General features: G+C 40.1%; 1 protein-coding gene across 2 annotated transcripts in view; it reads right to left on the bottom strand.

The window, feature by feature from the left end:
• Positions 1–12,226: 12,226 nt before the first annotated feature.
• Positions 12,227–22,111, bottom strand: part of CCDC91 (coiled-coil domain containing 91) — a 116,393-nt gene continuing 106,508 nt past the window's right edge. For both annotated transcript variants that reach the window (XM_063395368.1, XM_063395369.1), the window contains one exon: positions 12,227–18,676. In XM_063395368.1, coding sequence (XP_063251438.1) covers positions 18,557–18,676 — 120 coding nt within the window. In that variant the 3' untranslated portion in view covers positions 12,227–18,556. The remainder of the gene's footprint in view (positions 18,677–22,111) is intronic.

The following is a 22,111-nucleotide window of genomic DNA, read 5'->3' as shown; positions in this document are numbered from 1 at the left end:
CAGATGAGGTCACAAACTGCTTCCTGTCAGTTGCTAGACATGTTCCTAAAACTCAGAACTGACAGCAGAGGCGCTTTCTGTTGTTTGCTTGATTGCTTTATGTAAAAGGAAGGAAGGGTTTGGGGAGACGTGAAGCCATGAGACACTGGTCAAGAGGTTTGGAAATGTCCACCCTCTGAGCACTCCTTGCAGCACAGGAAGATTTCAGCCACTCCAAGCTCCAAGCAGAGAGCTGTCTCACTTTAAGTGTGGATCTTTCAGGCTGCTTCATCATGCTTGCCACAGCGCAGCCTTCATGCCTCACACAAGTTCCTCACCCAGAATCAGACCTCTCTATAATGCCCAATTTTTGCCCAGAGGCGAAGTACCAGAGAAAGTTTGCAGTCCTGTGCTTCGATTACAGCCTGATGATGTGACCCTGGGATACTTCCAGGGAACTCACTTCTCCCTGTCCCAGCAAGGCTGAAGCACCCCATCACTCTTGAGGTGGGTGTCTGAGACATCCCAGCCTTTTCCCACTCATACTTTCCGTGGTCCGTTCATGTGAGGACCTTCTGTTTATTCCCCAGGGTCCCCGTGTAAACTAACACTAACCCTTGATCCCCTGGGGTACAGGCAGCCCATAACTCTCACAGGCCTTGGAGTGAAAGCTGTGGGAACGTTTGCCAGCTGAACCGGATGATATCCCCTGTCACACCCGCTCTAGAACTCTGACAGACCAGGTTAAGTGTGATATTGGCATCCACTACATCTGCACAGGCTGACACAGTGCTTTAATTTTCTGAGGCATCCAGATGAGAGCCTAGTTGACAGAATGAAAAAAACCAGCATTTTTAAAAAACGCAAGAAAAAATAATTTCTCCTCAAATTACATTCTGTTCACTGGGAAAGGGAAAGTTTTCCCCCAATACTTTACCATTTGAAAAAGACAGTTAATCAAACACAGCTCCTGGTATAAAGTGCAAATCAAAGCTTTTCTGAAGCAGCCATTACCAGATTGATTCTATACACAAAATAAATTCTCAGTGAAAATGGCTTAAGACAGCAAGTGAATGGAAATAGTACAAACTTGTTTGGCGACCACCTGATCCCAATCAACTCATCCAGATGAGGTTTTGTGGGATGCTGTAGTGAAGACAGAGGGTTTTCTATCCAGTCTCTTTAGAGAGTATGTAATCTTGAAAAAACCTTTGCAATGCCATTGCTCAGCACGTGTCTTTGAGTAGGAGAGCTTAGAAGGCATTGTTTTTCACTCCTTCCACAGTAGTGGTCTCTGCAAGAATGAATCTGAGGAGCTTCCAAGAAATCAAAAGAGTAAAGTGCTATTTATGCCATGAGGGACAGCAGTGTAGTACTTTCCTCCAGAGTCCCTTGCACACCTTTGCAGACAATTTATCTTTTCCCAAAACCAGCTATCAGACCCAAGTCCATACATTGAAGAGGAGATCATGAATACAACCTCATTGAAGGCAGAGAGTAGGGAGATCTGGAGGGATTGCAGCAGCTGTGAGGAGGGTATGTTAGTCCTCACAGGTGGAGTCTGACTTTCAGAAGCTGCCAGCTAATTCCAGCATCCAAAGGAGGCTTATTATGATGGTGAAGGGCCTAAAGGAGAAGCCACATGAGGAGTATCTGAGGTCACTTGGCTTGTTCAGCCTGGAAAAGACTGAGGTCAGAGCTCACAGCAGTTCTGCAGCTTCCTCATGAAGGGAGGAGGAGGGGCAGGCCCTGATCTCTGCTCTGTGTGACCAGGGACAGGATCCAGGGAACAGCTGGAGCTGTGTCGGGGGAGGATTAGGGTGTCTATCAGGGAAAGATTCTTCCCCCAGAGGGTGTGGGGCACTGAAAAGGCTACCTAGGGAATGGTCACGGCCCCAAGGCTGCCAGAGCTCCAGGAGAGTTTGGACAACGCTCTGAGGGATGCTCAGGGTGGGATTGTTGGGGTGTCTGTGCAGGGCCAGGGGTTGGACTGGATGATCCTTGTCTGTGCCTTCCAGCACAGGATGGTCTACAGTTCTGATTCTGTGAACTCACTGCAATACCCACCTCTGTGTATCCCAAAGCACATCCCATGTTTTGATGCCTGCCATGCTGCTGAAGCTCCTCTCACTTCAAACCAGCACCGTGCACCAGAACAAGCCTCAGTTCACAGTTCCCCACCAAAAGGATTTGGCAGTGTGAACACCCTGAAGTTTTAGGTCAAACACACCATTCCCACATTCCTTGCAGCTCCCCTTTGGTCCCAGGCTGTGTGGAGTTTGTGGCAGGAGTACATCAGCTGTTCATGGGCCACAGTGGATGGCTGCCTAAAGACAAATCACATAGAGCTTCCTTTGTTTTACACACATACCAGGCTTTTCAAAAACTCCACTAAAACATACTCACACATCATGAATTCAGGATTTTAGGAGTATTGGGGATTATCATGTTAATGTTCTTCACTCACTGACTTCCACAGCATCTCTTGGAACAGATCTGGATCTCTCACTGAAACCTCCCTATGACCAGTCATCGATCTTTTCACCTTTCCCCAAGCACTTTGGTTGTACTGGAAATAATTTTTAATCATGAATATATTTGACTTAAAGTTGTCTTTCTGCTCACTTTAATCGCTTTAAATCTGTCCCTGAATTCCCCTTGGAAATGCACATGCAGTGGCAGGGTGACTGAAGGAAACAGCTGTGCTGGTCTGAACATCTGTGAGATGGGAATGAAAAGAAAGTTCAAGTTACCCCTCCTAAAAAAAGTGACAGATGTGAGTAAGAGGTACCGCTCATGAGACACCTCTGTGGAGTAAACATTTTGGAATAATATTCCAGGCAACAACTACAGAGGTTCTAACAACAGATTGACCAGCCATTTATTACATTTCAAACAAAATGACTCAAAGGAAAATGTTCCAAACAGGCACCACTGGGCATTTGACTCAGCCCTAGCAGTGTTTTAACTGTTTCTTTGCCACACAGCATACACGTGCCTCCTGTAACCCATGCCCTTCTTCTACATATGCACAGCATATCTGACTAGCTTTTCCACCAATTTTCTAAAGCCTGTAGCCATCACAGGGTGCTGTTGTTTCCTCTCAGTGTGGGATGCCAGGTCAAAACTAATTATTTAGCTATTTTAAACATTTTTTTCATTTTGTTTCTTTTCTTTTCTTTCTTTTTCCCCGTTCTTAAATAACATTAGCATTCTGGGTTAGCTGAAGGGCTAAAAGCTGGTTTTAATTTAAATATAAATAAAACCAGAAGTCACTGTATGATTGTACTAAAAATAAATTGTTTTCTGTTCTAAATGTTTCACTGATCTTAAAATTGGGGGAGGAGGGAAACGTTAGAGGATGTCCAACTCTTTTTTAGTCTGAGGGTGCCTCAAGTTTGTGGCATTCTGTCTCTAGAGAAGTGGGTCATTTCTGAGATACCATCATTTTATCTGGAAATGTATTTACCACACATTACCAGCACATCTATTCAGAATGTGGTTCTGAAATCATGAGGGGAAATCACACACTGTTAAGACAGAGCATTCTTGAGTGAGCCCCAGTTATGGCAAATTCAGCAGCAGAAAAAGAGGCTGTGGTGAGCGCAGTTACTGAAATTTTCCAAATAAATAAAGCAAACAAGTTGCTCCAGGAACAAACTCGTACCTATATGATTTATACTAGCAGGAGCTGGGCCATGAAGGCAAGATGAACCCGATGAACCAGCAGTCACAGGCCACCCGTGGGCTGCAGGGCTGCCCGCAGTGCCTTCGCTTCTTGTAACCCGTCCGTGACAGCTGGGACAGACCTCATCTGCTCCGAGGTGTGTGTGGCTTCTAGCAGTGCTCAGCAACTTCTACTGGCTTGCAGGCTGCTGATGAGCTCCAATGTGGGTTAGTATCAACAGGGAAAAATATAGGGATCCTATTTACAGCCTGCTGGCAGCAGATAGGTAAAAAAAAAAAAATAAAAAAAGTCCTTCTCCAAAATCAATGTTTGCTTTACTGAGGGCCTCCTTAGGTGTACACTGGAAACAATTCTGTCTGTCTTCCACCACAGTTCAGTCACCCTACAGTTAGGTGTGCCAGCCAGTAGTAGTTAGCAGTCCAGAATCAACAGGTTACTGCTGTTGAGCAGTACCAGACCATGTTGGCCAAAAGCAAATGGAAAATATTAAATGTGACATGGCACCTGATGAATGGTGATAAAGAACAAAAAGTAAAGTAGGGACTGTGGGCACCTTGGCTCTTTTTTACCCTATTTGTGGCATGACACACTGGACCACACCTGTGATGTTAGGAGTGTTTCAGCAGCAGGACTCTTCCCTTGCAGCATAAACCAGCTCCTCCTCTCATTCCTTCTCGTCAGCCACTCTAAGCTCAAAGGATGTCGTGGGACTGATTGTGCTGTCAGTGTCACCCTGTGCAATCATTTCATCCCAGGCAATGCCACTAAAAATAAAATCAGTTAGTGCCCTTTGATAGCAGGAACTTTACCCCTGCTGCTCAAAACCATGGCTGGCCATCTGATGCACAGAGATTGAGGGAGAAGTGCAGTCTCTGAAAACAGGCTCAAAGTAGGACCTGTGTACTTTGGCCCCTTTCTGTCTACATGTAGTTCTCTATGCCTGCACCTCTGCACATGAATTTTTCAATGAGAGGCTCCCAGAAACTAACTTGGCGTTCTGATTTAAGGTTAAAATAATTTCTCTTTACCATTTTAAGTCAAGTAATGGGGTTCAAGTGCTACATACTACATGTCCATTCTGACCTCATTCCTTGGATTCTAGGTGCTAATAGAAAGCTACTATTAAGGCCCTTGCTAAGGGGTATCTGTTTTTTCTCAACAAGTGAGTGGAGTGACCTTTCAGAACCACAAACTCTGTCATGTTAGATTTGCTGCCTGGTTCTCCAAGTGTCAGATGCTCCTCAGACACTGCATTCTGTGACAAAGGGTTTTGTGCAGGTGTGGCTTTGCTAACACAGCCGTATACCAGCAGAGCACCTGAGAACCAGGCAGCTCTGACACTGCTGGAGATGCAACACTGTTTGGAGAGGCTGCCTGCTGGAACCAGCCAGATGTGTGCATGGAATGAAACAGGTGATGGATTTCTGTAGCTGGTCATGAAGACAGGCAGCCCCGGGCAGTGAAGGCCAGGATGGGCTTTGATCGACATGATTTTATTAGAAGCAGCAGGAAAAAACAGTTACTTGCTACCTAGAAGCTGTTTTCCAGCATTAGCTCCCCTGCCACATGCTCTTGTCTGGGGCCAGTGGATAAAAGTGCCATCCCAGAGACTGGGTGAAGTCAAAGGGACTGTACTGTGCACGGCTGCCCTCAGGTAGAGCTGATTGCAAGATCAGCCAGCAAGCATGGGAGGGTTTTTTTGCCACTGGACTGTCGGTGTGGGAGGCTGGAATTCCAGTCCCTCCAGCAAGGAACATCCCAAGCAGTGCCAGCTGACTACAGGAGGAGAGTGCTTGGAAAAACTCCTCCCTTTCAGCGTGCCACCAAAGAAGCAAAACTGCACGCCAGTGGACAGAGATGCTGCGTTGCTAAAAGAGTTATTTCATCTGCAGCTCACTGGTGGCACTGCACACACCTTCCCCTTGGTGTTCTGCTAACAAACAACACACTCCTCAGGGCCTGAATTCTCCAGGCTGACCAGTTCTGCCAGGGCTTCCCTTATGCACATGGCACATACAACAATGAGCTGCACTGGAGCAGGCAGCTAAAATAGGCTTTTTTTCTCCTCAAAAAGAGAAGAAAGGGTTTTTTGCAAATCACTCCAGTACTATCAGAACCCCTTTTCCTACCTACCCCTCCCCATGTCTTACTAAAAGGAACGTGCATGTTTATTATACTGATTCTATGCTGTCACAATTAGATCCTGAAAAGAGTGTGAAATGTGCTTTTCCACATAATTTACTGTTTCCCTGTGATTCATGAAGCCTCTTTTCGCATGAATAATTGGTCACTTCTTGTTTATGTATCACCATGGTACACAGCTCCTAGCTGGCCAAAAAAATAGGCACAAATTTAACATTTAATCATTAGAGCCACATGCAACCTTCCCCCCACCCTCGCTCCAAGCTCCTTGCTTTTTACCTCCTCCCACAAAAAGAAGGCACAGATTTTTTATGGAGGAAATAGTTCCTAAAAATTAAATCCCAACAGTTTTACCTTCCTTAGCACTCATTAGCTTTTTTTTTTTTTTGCTCCATGCTTATTTTCTGTTTCACATTTTCCACTGTAAAGAAAACAACTGAAGAGTCCCTTACAAACAAAGTGAGAAGGTGGAGAAGGAGGAATGTTCTTAGAGCATGGCTGCTGGGAATGGCAGCTTTCCAAGCACAAATTTGTTTATTTCTTAGGAGAAATGATACAGTGAGGACATCGCTTACCAATGGTCACCTGAATTAGAAAGCACCTCAGCATGTTCTCAGAATAGCATTTCAGCTTCCAGACACTCTAATGACACTTAGTTTTTACAGTGCAGTAAACTGAGGTAAAAATTAATTTATTTACAGTGACTACTCAGTGAGTCACTGCTCAAGCAACTCTGCTCAAGCTTTGATTTGCAAAACTCCTCCTCTGCCTTCAACTACAGCTTCTTAAATAAGGCTGCATGATTAGCTCAACGTGACAACATCTGTGATGGGTAAGTGTGGATCTCCAGCTGTGTGTGGATATTGGTGCTTCCTGCCTGGAAAGCTGAGGACCACCTTGTGGAGGATTTTGACAGTATGCAAAACAAACAAATAAACAAAAAAACACACAAAATCAAACAGACTATTATATTTGTCTTGACAGCATCATACCACGGCAAGCCAAAAACACATCAGAAAACAGAAGTCAGCAGTGACACTTAACAGCATAGGAAAAAACCATATTGGCTTTAGGCTGGCTATCAATCCAGCCCAGTAGGTCGTGCGATTCTACAGAATGAATGCAAAAAGCTGAATGCAAAAGAAAAGAGAATATTTGTTGTTGAGAATACACAAGGACATTAATCTTCTTTTTACCACAAACCCAAAGCAACATCAGGTTTTAAGTCTGAAGGAAAAAAAAAAAAAAACAAACCACCACCAAAAAACTGAGCGGTTTTTATTTCATATAGACATGAGACAAAACCAAAGCCCCAAGATCTGATCTTGTTAAAAAAACAGAAGGGTGAGTTGTGACGTTTTTGTTTTCCTTTTTTTTGGCAGCCAGATAGAAACAGAAGGGAGTAAAACATTTGTGAGTGTTGGGGGTTAGGACATGAGAGGAGAGAAGAGGACAAAGGAGAGAGAAAAACAACTGCTTGGAGTTGACTTTTCTGATTCAAATACACCTTAGCAGCACTCCGTGGAAAGCAGACTCAGAAGTGGAAAGAATTTCTGGATCCAGATCAAGACAGCAGAAATATCTTAATCTTTGCTGGGCCATAATCTCCTGAGAAGGCTTGTGAGAATTTGATCCTGTCATACCCAAACTAGAATCTTAAAACTGATTTGGACCAGAACTATAGTTGGTTTGCAAATATTATTACTTTTTCCTGTGGAAAAAAAAAAAAAAAGGAATAAAAATGGAAAATAATTCAGCCAAACCCAAAGTGCATGGACTCATTACAAGCTCAGGAAATCAACTCTATTTAAATCCCTTTCAGCACCACTGTCCAACTTTAATAGTGTGTGTGTGGAAGCAAACATTACACAGAGGTTCATCCTGGTCTCCTGCCTTCCTCTCCCCACCCTAACCCAAATTCTGCATCTCAGTGGTCACTATTTGTTCTTTCTTTCTGATTAGCCTTGTCAAGCCCTTCTCTCACTAACCACCATTTTCATTCTTTTCTGTATTGCTCACTCCAAGGTTTCTGTGTCTTCAGTATCACACTCTTGCACTCTCGTGTTCAGTCCCCTTTCTGCTTTGCTCACTTTTCTGGTGCCAGCTCCCAGTGCTGCATGCTCCTTTCTTACGAGCTGCTGTGCTGTTCCCTTATTTCGTCTTCTCTCACGCAGCCTTCTGACCCTCAGGATGGAATATCTCAATCTTGGCTGAGTTCACCCAATTTTCTGTGTGCCATTCTCTCACACTGCCGGGACCCTCATCAGAAAACGTGTGCTGAGGAAGGAAGGACTTGGGAAGAAGGAGCAATCTCTCCTCTGGCACTGGAATTGCATGCCAACCTCTTTCTCTAGGCTATGCCCTTTCTCCCTCCTTCCCTTGTTCTTATTCTCCCAACTTCTGATGGCAACAGAAGAACAGTGTGACATAAGGAAGGAGCTGTGGGAGACTTGCGTTGGTTTTCCAGCCCCGTTGACACCACTGGAGTGGGGATCCACTTAAAGGAGCTGTCCCTGAGGCTCCAGTGTCAGTGCATGTCTGGTGGGTTGTCCTTGGCTGGCTCTGGATGCCCACCAGCTGTTTGCTCACTGTCCTTCCTCAACAGAACAGAGGGAGAAGAACAAGAAGAAAAATCTCATGGGTTGAGGTACAGGGAGCTCATCTTACTGTCAACAAAATAGGTTCATCTTGGGGAAAATAATTTAATTTGATGCCAATTAAAATTGAGTTGGATGGTGAGAAACAAATGAAAAATTAAAAAAGCTTCTCTCCCTGGGGTGTTTTTTTTTTCCCTCAGGCTCAAATTCCCCTGTGGGGACATGCAGGTTGGGTGTGGCACAGCCTTTGCAGTTCCCCTTCACCAAAACCTTGACACCAACACCCAGTACAGTACGAAGTTTATTATTTTATTATTTTATTATTATAAAGGTCCAGGTTCCAGCATTTGGAAGTTCACCTTTTACTCTGAATCAGCTCTAACTTCTACAAGTGGATTCACTATTCCTCTGCATGTTGCTGAAAACATTGAGGAGAATTTGTAGAACTTTTATACTTGTTTCTTTTCAAAAGCTAGCAGCATGTTTCTTATTTTGGTTAGAAATGTGTAGCCTTGTTATTTTAATTTCTTGCTTAGTGCAGTTTTCGCCTGTGCCATTTTTTAGCCTTGGACTGTCTTTATATTTAGGCAATTTTTTCTTGGATGATCTTCATTTCTCTTTAGTGTTTGATACTACTTTCTTTAGGGAAATAAACAGTTTCAACTAGCCCTGAAAGTTGATAGCCCCTGCATGTTGATAACTCAAAATCACTTTTGGCAATAAAATAATTGCTGTTTGTTTTTTTCTTGCTTGACAGGTAACTCTCAGATACTGAATTCACTTCGAAATGACTGGACCTCATACATGAGTAGAATCTACATGGCTCAGATTTATCAAAGCAATCCATGGTCTGGTCTGGAAGTGGTGAAAACACCTTTCCCAGGAACACTAAACCCCTGATTATTCTGAGCAAGTTTACGTAGTTGTTTTTTAATTTTCCTCTAAGCTAATGATGATGAGCTGTTTGCTCCACCTTCCTTTTTCTCCCTGCAGTGCTGCTCTCCTTGGGAAATGCATAGCAGCAGACCTTCAAAAGACAATAAAAATGAATCTCCAGCATGACCATTTATTAATGTTTTCCATTATCTTTCATGTCAAATATTGCAGTGTTGGAAAAAATAATATTCATATTACACATTTTTAACTTGGTCTTTGTCCAGTATTAAACCATTATTTACTTACAGTACTAAATTAAATCTTACACTGCTGATGGATCATCATTCTTCCACAATTTTTCCGTTTTTTCCATTGAAAGACACAAGCTGCCTTTTGGTACTGATTTGTACAATGAGAACCAGTAATTTCCTACTACTTTCCCAGTCAATTCATGGTGTGAATTGTGCACTTTTTGTGCTCAATGGGTCAAAGTCCATTGCATTGTCTTTGCCTTAATGAACTTTACGAGCACAATAAGCTTTGAAAATTTCTGTCTATGTCTTCTGAGAACTTGTGATTAGCCACTTTTATTTATGTTCTTTTTAACCTTAGTTTAGATATCCATAGGGTAAGCAACAGGGAAAAGGATTGCTACTTTTCCTCAGCAGTACCAAACTTTCCTTCTATTCACTGACAATCGTATTTCAAATACAATTGCTGAGATTTAAGTCATAGATCCTGCAAATATATGTTTTGACCACTCTATTCTCTAAAATGCACATTTTACCTTGTTTTGTTGTGTGCTGGAATGAGGTAAGACTTGGAATTTCTAATGCGAAGAAACCTTTCTGTAAAGAGGACCACTGACAGAAATCTGACACGTGGAGCTCACGTCAGCTCCCACGTTTTTGCCTTATCTGCATCCAAGCTGCCTAGCAGCCTGTCAGCTTTGTATGGAATGAGCCAAATAATGTGGGAGTGATTAATTCAGGGTCTGCATGATTTAATTCACGTTTGTGGCTGACCATCAACAGGAACTAGTGAGGACTCCACGCTCAAAACACAGGGGCTACTGCTCTGGGAGCTGCAGCAGAGGCGCTTGGTCAACTTTTCACACAAAATTAAATCCCTCTGTTTTCTGGTGTATCCCACAGCAGAGACATTTGTGATGTTTTCTTCTGTATAATCTTAATACAAAATTTTTGCTGAGAGTTTTGAAGTTATATGATGCAGGACAACCTGACAGAGTTGCACAATGCTTATGTTGTCTCATTAATACCAACAGACTGTGGGTTCCCAAATGAAGGTGTTGTTAGTGGAAAGGCACTGTGCAAATTAGCCCCAAGCCCTCACCCTGAGGGGCAAGTGAAGTTATGACCACATAAGTGAAGTTAAGAGCAGGACAGGAGAAGCAGGACAGAAGTGACACCTTCCTTCAGGAGAGCCACATTCCAGCCATGGCTACTCTCCTGATTTTATCACAGAATTTATAAGATTTGATGTTTTCTTTAATACCATACCTCTTGCGATCCTGGACATCTCAGATCCCATAAAGGGGAAAAAAAAGACTTTCCAGAACTTGCATTTCCAATGGAAAGCTTGAATGTTAAGGAGTTCAAAAACACAAAGCACAGTAAAAAAAACACGGTTCCTTATTATCAAAATGATAAAGCCACTCTGTGACTTTTAACAACACATGAAGGTCTTGGCATATTTGATGATAATGTTTGGCTAGGATTTTCTAACACTGTCAAACAAGTATATATTGGGGCACTAGTTTACAGGCCATTTAATGAGAGGAAAACACAAGGGTAGAACGGAGGCAGTTCCTCAAACCTATCAAAAGACCTCCACACACCACATTGCTACCAAATCTGAACCTAATGTTGAATGGTATGTGATACCATTTCTGAAAAAAAACCCCCAAATTCCTAAATTTTGGAGGAAGTATTCTGTCTCATCAGGGAGTTTTAAGCATTAAGGACAAAGGATTTGTGTTTGAAGATGTGCAGTAAGATCCACCCCATATCCATCACTAGAAGAATGACAAAAGTTTTGCAGTACTGACAACCTCCTCCTTCTCCATGCAAAGACACATCAGAAATTCTCACTAATAAAAAAGAACAGAAAATTCAAGACCTTTCCAAGTTTTCTTTCAGTATAGCATCTGAAGGGAGTTTAACACCATGTGCAAGTGGCAGCTACAGAAAATTCAACATTGAAAGGCCAAGACAGTAGCACAGCATCTCAGAAAGCACTGCTGAGTACCAGATGTATCCTCACTGTGCCAGTGTGCTGAAACACTTCCCTCCAAGACTCAGAACATTATGATCTATGAAAAGTGGGGGAGTTCCCCCTGCAAATTTGGAGTACAATGACAGATTAGGCTAGGGAAGTTGACGGGATGGTGTCTTTGAGATGGAAGCACCGTGTTCCCAACTGGACTGCAGGCTGTAATACTTTTCGGTGTTTTTCTTCATCAAAGAGTCCTTTCTGAGGGTGGTACAGCTGACTTTCCCTCTAAGCTCCATTGTGAAGAAGGCAAGGCATTATCTAGGAACAATGAGCAAAGTCCCGGCCTCGCTATTTAACAGCAGGAGTAAAATCCACTAGAAAACTTGGACTTGCAAAGTCAGCAAACACATCTGTTCTGGTTGATTTCTGGACGCTTTCAGAACAGTATGTATTCTTCTCAGAGCACTGTGAGAAACATGACTGACCAACAGGCTTTCTTGATTAATAAAACCAAACCAGTTGGCACTCCATTTTTGCGCTCTTTAAAGGAAAAATGCATTCACTTCATGGAGCTCAACAACAGAAAGTCTACAAAGTGTGGATCAACTCTTGCTATAATGTAGAAAACCCTTTTTAAAGTTGTTAATTGACATTTCTAAGCTTTGTCCTGGACATGGTAGTGATTAAATTTTGTATAATACCAAGAGTATACAAAGGATATAGAAGACTTTAATCCACTTAGCAGTTTAACCAAGAGGAAAAATTTGATCAAAACATATAATTGCTACAGACAACTGAGTTATATGATTCCTCTGTGAAAACCAGCACAAACCTCTGTATGCTTATGCTTCAAAATAAACATCAACATTTGGTCCCAACATACAATCAATCAATTGATCAATCAATCAATCAATCAACAACCTATTTGCTTTCTTAAATACTGGGGAGAATGACTGTGTCATCCTTGCCTTCAGCTCACCTGTTCTTTGAAAAATTTGTTGAAGAAAAATTGTGTAGAAAATGTACAGACACATTGTTACTATGGCATTTATATTACATACTGACATAGCCAAATTGAGCGCAACTTGATGCTCACCCTGCTTGTGATAATCTGTGTTCTTCTGAGTAGTCTTGTCATTCCTGTGCAACACTAAGTCCTTTGTAGACCTTCTGCACTTGCTGTCTGGAGCTTACAGGATTTTTTTTCCTATCTCTGCAAATGAAAAATTATTTAATCGGAGAAGGAAACACATTTCTGATTCCCAAGAAAATGACTAGATGACACATTATCTTTGGACACAACCTCTGGATCCTCTTCCATTTTATTTGGCAGACACATAAAGACTTTTCCATTGTGCATATAACTTTGTTTTTAATACTAGTGTGGCAATCAAGCAAGAATATGTTCATCATCCTGATTCAGTGATATCCCCAGAAAGCTCCAGGGAAGCTCCCACAACATTCTGCTCAGGAAATATTGACATTTGTCAGACTAATGTGTTTGGGTGTCAACATGTCAACGTTGCAATGTTTCCAAGTTTTAAAAAGTATAAACTTCTATTTTCAAATTTGATTTAATGTAATTTAGATTTTTTTTTCCGGGGGGGGGGGGTGGTTTGGATGTAATCTTGAAGTACAAATTCTCACCTCATATTATGTTCTGAGATGAGTCCTTCTTAGCAGCAGTACAGTAATAATGAGACACAAGTTTTTCCCTCACCAGCATCTCCAGCCAACAGCTCATCCCCCTTCTCCAAGACACCACCAACAGAACAAGTGCTGACACTTTCTTCAAAGAACTGATCACAAAATCTGCTCTTGATTTCTTGGTATATTTCTAGAACCATACGAAGACAGAACTGTGTGCATTATATTCATTGTGGTCACAATTGCAAGAAATGTGGAAGACATTTTGAGCTGCAAATATCCAACAGCAGAATTCCAGCTGACTTCCTGGGAGCCAGTGCTTCCCAATCATGCTCTAAAAATGTAATCTATGATCATAATAAAAGACTGGGATGTTCAAGTAATGGAATTTTTAAAATTATTGCCACAAAAATAGAGACTGACCATGTATCACCATGACCAGTCACCTTCTGGAAGATTTATGCAGCAACATTGACGTGAACACTTAACCAGTGCCCTAATTTGGTAGTGGTGCAACAACTGGAACATCCTTCCAAGTTTATTCAGCAAAACCAGTTCTGTTTCTCCCTGTGTTAAAGAGCCTCCTACAGCATTGTGTAGAGGTGTCAGTTAAGACAAGTTTCTTTTTAAATGCAGAGAGGCATTTGATGACCATCAATGGACCACTGCTGAAAAAAGAATGCCATTCACTTTGGCTGTTGAGAGAAGACAAAATATTTTAACTTGAAGGAAGAGAACAAATGCCAATGATTTGATTCTGATAGTGTTCCATACCTAGCACTACAGACTCATTATCAAATCTGAAAAAAAAGAGAGAAATTTGTAGCATTTTGTTAGGAATCGTATTTTTAGGATATGTGTATTAATAAACATCTCATTGTTTCACTGCTACACTGCTTAAAATTGTCATCTGAAAAAAAAGAATAGTTTGAGTGTTTATTCAGTAATAGTTTGTGCATTGTATTATTCATTCTGGACAATGGAAAGCATCTAAAAATGCTGATTGTGCAAGTCTGAAATGTGAGGGCAATATAAACAAATGTGAATCTGATGCATAATTAAAATTACACAGCATTTAAGACATGGATAAAATATCAATACCACATCTATCACAGAAAAATATTGTTACTATTATTGTTACTGTCATGGGATAATAACTATAATTATTATCACAATGATGATGTATCACTGAAAAGAGAAACAAATACAAAACCTGAGCAACTCAGCAAACACAGAACTTGATAGTGCAACTTGGGTGGTTTTTCTGTGATACTCTACTGTTCAAATATGACTCTAATTCAGCAGCAGGACTATTAGTTTTATGTGGGCTTTAAAATTAATAAACAATGAAAACAATGGTAGCAGATGAATCTTCTTGAAGCCTCAGAAGAACAATATTCTTGGACAGAGCACAGAAAACATTTTTTTTTGTCAGTTCCTGCAAGAACATTGAATTGAATAGAAACCATGAATTGTACCCATGTAAAGTGTTTTCCAGCCCAGTGGTTCTCTGGCACATTAATGGACCATTGATGAAAAAGAATGCCACAGATGATATAAAATCTTTCTATACAGCATTCAGGATGTCCATGTAAAAAAAAAAAATCAATCATCCACACATTAAGTCACTCCTGCAATGGAGTTTACAGCACCTAAGCTAAGTCCATTTGATAACTGCAATGACATTGTACGTGATCTGAAAGTGAGCATAAATTATATGAGCCTCCCTGATAAACATTTATGTTGGTGGCTAATTCCTTCCAGGAAACAAGACAAAATCTTATCACACTTTCCCTTCATCCAAGGGGTAGGGAAAATCTGTGAGCTCAAATGCGGGCACAGGAAATAGAGGAAGAGCAGGGTCTTGAGCTTTGTAAGGGAGTTTTGGTGTGAAAAGGAATTAGGCTCTCTAAGGTCATGTCTGATTTCAGACAGTCGGGAATTAACCTCGCTGTTTACTGAGCTGGCAGGACATGACACACTTCTGATCAGAAGCCAACGTAAAGATGCACAAAAAATTCAAAATACTAAAGTGATCTCAGCCTCTGGAATGACTACTGCTTTTTCTTTGTTCTGCCACCTAATGATAGAAGTGAAGGAATTCAATGCTTCAAGGAATTCAAGGGTAACTTGTCAATGAAATTCTTACAGCAAGGCAAAAAATTAAAATATTCCTGTATCTTAAGTATCCGCAATATACAAAAAACATGTTGCCCATTATTCCATTTTATGCACAACTTGCACACACCTGGTCTCAGAACCAATTGAAATTCCTGTAGTGGAAGCAGATAAGGAGCGACCAGAAATATACAGAAATATAACACAAATATGGCAGGCTGTGTGATGCTGCAATATTCAGTATTAACTCTGTGTAAACTACTGGCTGCAAATCACACAAATGAAGTGGTCTAGAACTGCTCAGATCTAGACCATGAAGTAAAAGTCGTAAAATACAGTGGGCCTGACTACCACCAAGGAAAGACAGCAATTTAAACACTGGATCTATTGTTGCTCTGCTTTTTAAGTCACTTCTAATACATGCCACAAACTGTCCAACCCACGTTTTTATATAACAAGATTCATGGTTTGTTTCTAATATGAATTATATGACCATTTAGATAATATGTTTATTATATGAGCTTTGTTGACGTTCTAGGTCTTGCATTTTGATTCTGAGGATTAGTTCCAGGGTTTCTTGTTCCTCTCAGTACACTCTTGCCAAAATGTAACGTTACCAGCCAGGCCTGTGAGGCAGATAAAATTCTACCCTGCAGACATACAACATGCTATTTGCTCTTTTATGTCATTCTTCAGTCTGTATGTAGGAATAAAAAAAAAAATTAAAAAAAAAATGATGACAACTTCCAGGAGACAGACTGGATTTTGCAAACTTGTCGCTGGCTTTAAACTGAAAGAGAGTGGGCTCAGATTGGATATTAGGAAATAATTCCTTTCTGTGAGGGTGGTGAGGCCTGGCACAGGTTTCCCAGAGCAGCTGTGGCTGCCCCATCCCTGGCAGTGTTCCAGGCCAGGTTTTATGAGACTTGGAGCAACCTGGGGTAGTGGAAGGTGTCCCTGCCCATGGCAGGGGGGTTGGAATGAGATGATCTTTAAGGCCTCTTCCAATCCAGGCTATTCTATAATTCTATGATTCCCTTCTCCCAAATTCCCACAAACTGCATTCTCCTATAGTTAGATAGAAATGGAAAATATCCCTAAGCTTTAAAGCTTTGGATACAGTATGGAGAAGGTGGAAGTTATTGTATGCTGCAAAGCTCACCTACTGAATAGGTCTGGTTTTGCTGTATAAGTAAATTTCTTCTCTGAGATTTGGAGTTTCAAGGGCAACCCCAGCTCCCAGTCTGGTCGTGCACGTCTGCAGTCCAGTCTGTAATTTTGCTTGCAAGGCAGAAAGGAAGATCCAAAGACTAAAACTGTCAGAGGTAAGAAAAAAATATGTGCAGTTCTCTGTGACCATCACAATATTCAAGAGCTGAAATTAAATAACACATGATCTAATGGGAAAAAATATATCACAGTTGCCAGTGAAATCTTACTGACTCCAATCATAAGTTTCTCCAGAAAGTGTTTTTGCATACTGTTGCAAGTCAGAATACAAATCTCTTTATTAGAAGAAGGCTGATGGACTCCAAAGGCTCTGGCTTTGAAGGGGAACACTTGGATGTCTTTAGTAAAAAAGGAATAGTGTTTCATGTATAGACCTAGAACAAAATCAAGAAGTTCATTGAGGAATCTGCTCATACCACATTTCCACAATTAAACACACATTGTAAGACAGCACTAGGCAATCAATTTCCTTTTACAGTACCTCGACATTAAAAAAACCCCATGGGGACACCTATGTCATCTTTGGTGCAGTTACAGAGACAAAAATTTCACTGGTTTAGGAACAGAAAATGAGTAGGCAACTTGTTAACACTAAAAGATTTTGTTGTCTGCCAGAAAAAATGGAAACTGATTGGTCAATCAAGTATCAAATAAAAGACTGGATTTTAATCCATTTGCAGGGTAAGGTCATCATCTAGTAAAACCAGCACTGCTCACTTCTTCAGGGAACCTTTGTGTATACAAAAGACAATACCTTTGGGTTTGATTATAAAAACGAAGCATGGAAAAAGATTTAAATAAAACCCCTTAACTTTCTGCAATACATATTTCATACTGCCAAACACATATGCAACCATTTGGTGTTCCTTATTACTATAAGCAAGCAATTTATGAAAAGTGCTGATAAAAAATCAGCAAAACAAAAAAACCCCCAAACCACCTCCAAATAATAAGAACCACACTTAAAAAATGCCCATAAGCTCACCACAAGAGAGATCACTCTTAGTTTATTTATACACCTAAGCATGAACACTTATTTTCCCTTGTTTCATTCAGAGCTCTTCTACAACTAAGGCCCCAGTTCTACAATCAATAGAGTGTAGGCACAGAAATTCCACTCCATCTGCTGCTTGCAAGACTAGAAAGACCTGTGAGTGATCCAAAGTCCAATAATGTCAGTGGGGAGTCTTTCTGCTTCCTTCGATGCACTTAGAGAGGGCATGTGAGGTCAGCAAGCTGCACTCCTTATTCTGTCAGAAATTCCACTGAGGCAGTGCAGTATCAGTCTCCACATAATTACAGACATCTTCTTCCTGAAACTGAGGTCAGTCACATTAATTGCAATTTCATGAGAAAATGACTTTTGGAATTGAACTAGCTCTGTAAAACAGAAATAAAATGCATACTATACATTGGTCATGGCAATGTTTTGCTCTACCCTCAACAGATGCACTGTTTAGTTTTTAAATTTTTCTGTTCCTAGGGCTGGATTTGTTTATAAATGCTTGACAACACTCTTGTTTCAGTACTGATTCTTCTGTTATACATCAAAAGCAGTAAGAAATAATTAAGCTACTCAGGCGCACCTGAGGCATTGGACTTGGGCAGATACTTTGGAAATAGAGATAGGTTTGTATCTATAACCAACTGTTTGTCTCCATTTTTTAAAATATCAAAAATAATGGTGAATCATATTAACGTATGGTGCCAAATTTAAAACAGACATAACAGGGAAATATTTTCATCATTGCTGCAGTTATCTAGAACTTCAACCATGGGCTACTAGAAAATAAAATGAAAGAAACATCCTAAATAAAACAAAATTTTTTTCCAAGGGTTTTCTTCCTTCTCGTATTTGCTATCTGATAATAGTAGCAAAATAAATAAATAAATAGAAGAACATCATCCACAAACATTTCTATCAAGCATTTCAGATCCATCTTGACTCCATGATACAATCCAAAAATATTGGAATATATTCATCATTTGCTAGATGAAGATTTGCAGCTTCGCAGATCACGTTGCATCATCAGCACTGAGAATGTCAGTCTCTGTTTTCCTCTAGGGTTGGCTCTTCCTTTAATAACACATTTAACTGTTTCTGTGCACATGAAAGGAAAAGTTCCAAACTGTGCAGATTTCTCTGACGGACAACTTCATCAAGCTGTTGAAACAAAAGAAAAATAAAAGATCAATCAACTTTAAGAAAACCTGAAAACAAATGCCAGGGTTTGTCAGCAAAAATCCAACCATATTTAACAACAAAAAAGAACCTAAGTAATTTCAATGTGTATAATTTTATAACAACTTTTCAATGGAGTCTTTGAATTTCTGCAAAATAAAATGTACACAAAGCTAAAACTAACTTTAAAGCCATCAAATTCTTCACAATCTATTTGAGAATGCTAAACAGCCTAGCTGCCATGCTAGGTAAATCCCCACAGAAATTACAACTGCTGCTTTTATAAAAAATACTGCTTCAGTTTCAAAGTGATCACTACATATGACTGCATATCCAAAAATTCAAAGCCTACTGGTAATGAATGGCAGCATGTTTAAGTAATTCCCAGAGGAAAAGTCAACATATTTGCTATTTACTTAGCTTGTTACTACATTTTATCCCTTAATGCTCAATAATGTGAAATATATATATATATACACACATATATACACACACACACATATATATATAACCTTACAAAAATATGGTTTACTGAAAAGCATTTGAATTTTTTTGACATTAATTAATAAATAAAATGCACTGGAAAATTCCTTCCATTTGAATGTCAAAATTCAGATGTCAAACAAATATTATCAGAACTGAGAGATGTTTTCAATCTATCCTTTAATCAGCCCAAATTCAACTAAATACCCATATAATGATGACACAGGGTGAGATTGAAAGGTAGTGGTGCAAGGCTAATATGGCATAAAAGTTATGCCACTCAAGGGAAAGGAAGTAATGCAATTTTGAAGAAGTCAGCACTTCTGTCAGACTATTGTGCACAAGTGCATATGCAATGGAAAATGGTGGGTTTTTCAAAAAATATATCCTGACTCATATATCTCGACTCATGGCTTTAATTACAGCTTTCAACAAAAGCTGATCTGTTTATCAATCAGCAGTCCAGTTAATTGCTCTGACAGCCACTTGAATGTCCACTTTGTTTTATAACAGATATTTTTTAAAATACCAACACAGAATGCAAGGCAAGGATAGTGACAGCTTCCCACTTCACTTTGAAAATGCACTCAGGATAAAGCTGCAGCGCTGTGATTTAATACACAAAGGGAAACATTTTCACGACCCTGTGCTTTTCTGCTCTGTAAGCTCCTCCAATTTATGCAAAACCAGGTTGTTAGAACATTCTGGCAGTTTGTTTCAACAGAGATGAATATATCAAATCTAGTCACCAGCAGAACACACACATATTTTCTAAACACCACACAATCATAAAACCCTCCGTCAGTGATTGAAGGACAGAATCACAGGATGGTTTGGGTTGGAAGGGACTTTAAAGATCACTTTAAAGTTCCAACCCTCTGCCATGGGCAGGGACACCTTCCACTGGACCAGGTTGTTCAGAGCCCCATCCAACCCGGTCTATCTGTGTTTCTACTTCTGCAAATTTTCAGCTGTTCAAAATTTCGCATCTCTCATTTTGCCATGCAAAAGCAGGCATGAGGGCTCCATACACAGACTGATGAGAACCTAGCCCACTGATTTACAGTAGATTTTAAAGCAGATCTAATTCAAATAAATGTCAGAAAAGTCTGTTCTCGATACAGTCAAGTAACAGCTCCTACTGACACGAAAATGGAAGAAACACCAAACTAATCTCCAAAGAAGCTGGAAGAGTATGGAACAAATGAACAAAAAACCCCCACTCTGCTGTGCTGGGGCATTTTCTCTGATTTGGAAAGTATCTTGCCTCCTTTGTATCTTCTGGACCAAAAACTTTTGCTTGGGGAAGCTTGCAGATTTTTTTGTGCTTGTGATCCGTATTTCTTTGGGGAATGAATGGACAGATTTAGCACAGTTCACATAATATCATCTGTTGCATGTTAAGAAAGAATATCAGACACCTCTTTCTCTACTTAATATAATTCTCACATTATGTCATCTGATTCTCTTGCTTCTGGTAGGTATATCAATTGGAGAAGCTCAGTATGAAACTGAATTTCTGTGGTTTCCTTTTATTGCATATTATACCATTATACACCTAGACAGTTCTTTATTGAGCTTTGACCATAAGCTTTGGCTCAACTCTCCATTTTCTTTTCTTGCAGCCTTTCCTTGCAAATTCTACTTTAAAGAGACCAGAGCAGCTCACCAGATGTGTGTTCTGATATGCTGCTGTTAACTTTCTTTACCAAGACTGCAATCTCAAATTGTATAGGATTAAATTTATTTCACCAAGTACTAAAGTAAATGTTTAATGTGTGTAGTGATTGGCTGCAGCATGAGAAAACCAGAATTTCTTCAGGATTGAGCAGGATTTTAGAAGTCTCAAAGGAATTAAGTATACGTTTGAGGAGCCTTTGTTGAACTCAAGTGGTTAGTTGGTAAGTCTCCATTTGTGCATAAGCAAAGTTTATTGCTTGTTAAAGGTTTATGTAAATGCAATAACATAAAACTTGAGAATTCAGTTCCCCCTTGTTTGCTCAGTTTATGAATATGCATTGCCTTGAGACATTCTAAAAATCTTCAATGCTACAGAAAACAACAAAACAATCCAGAAAAGCTTGGGATCTTCACACAAAAAGAGAAGCAACAAATGATGCTGGCTTTGAAAATGGTACATTTGAATGTATTCAGGAGAACATGCTTGTTAATGAGAAAATTGGCTTGGCTGGAAAATAGAAACAAATGAAGTTTTGTTATATAGTATATTGTTTAATGAACTGTTAGCAATGGACACAGCTTTTCTGAAGAGTGCCTCCACATTGCTGTGCTCCTGCTGCATAGTACACCACAAAATGGGAAAATTTATAAGATATATTTTAAATCTCACTTTTCCAGACAGTCTTCTCGCTATATTTTTAGGTCCTGTTCACTTCATGGAATGATCTCATTACTTAAACAAACATAAAGGGACATCTGGCAAATTCAAAACTGGATGTGACTCATATGCAAATGTAATCACTATGAATAACATATTTGGGCTGGAGCATTCACACAACCAAACCAACCCAACTGTTCAGATTCTATAGATGCTGAAAAATGCATCATGTTGTTGCAGATCTGCCAAGAAAGGGCATTTTCCTACACCATACTCTTATTGTTTTCATTGCTAGTCAATATTTCTCTTTCACTCTATGAAATCTTAGTTCAAAGTTCTGAAATTCCTTACACTGTGTTCAGTTGGTGAAGATTTAATTTGCTCAAAGCTTTAATGTTCCAGAACTTAATTATTTTAAGTTACTCAACAGTATCTTTTAACTCTGTACAGATTTTTTTTTCCTTGGGAACCAGAGGTTGCCCCTCTGGACACTTGTATGGATCCTACTGAGAAACTCGATATATGAGATTTGGAAAAAAACATTTTCCTAGATTTATCTTAGCTTTTAATTTTTCTGTGAAATGGAAAGAAAGTCT

Source organism: Prinia subflava, chromosome 4 (genome assembly GCF_021018805.1).
Source record: "Prinia subflava isolate CZ2003 ecotype Zambia chromosome 4, Cam_Psub_1.2, whole genome shotgun sequence".
Taxonomy (NCBI): domain Eukaryota; kingdom Metazoa; phylum Chordata; class Aves; order Passeriformes; family Cisticolidae; genus Prinia; species Prinia subflava.
The sequence above is the reverse complement of the archived record's forward strand: the minus strand, read 5'-3'. Positions and strand labels throughout refer to the sequence as shown.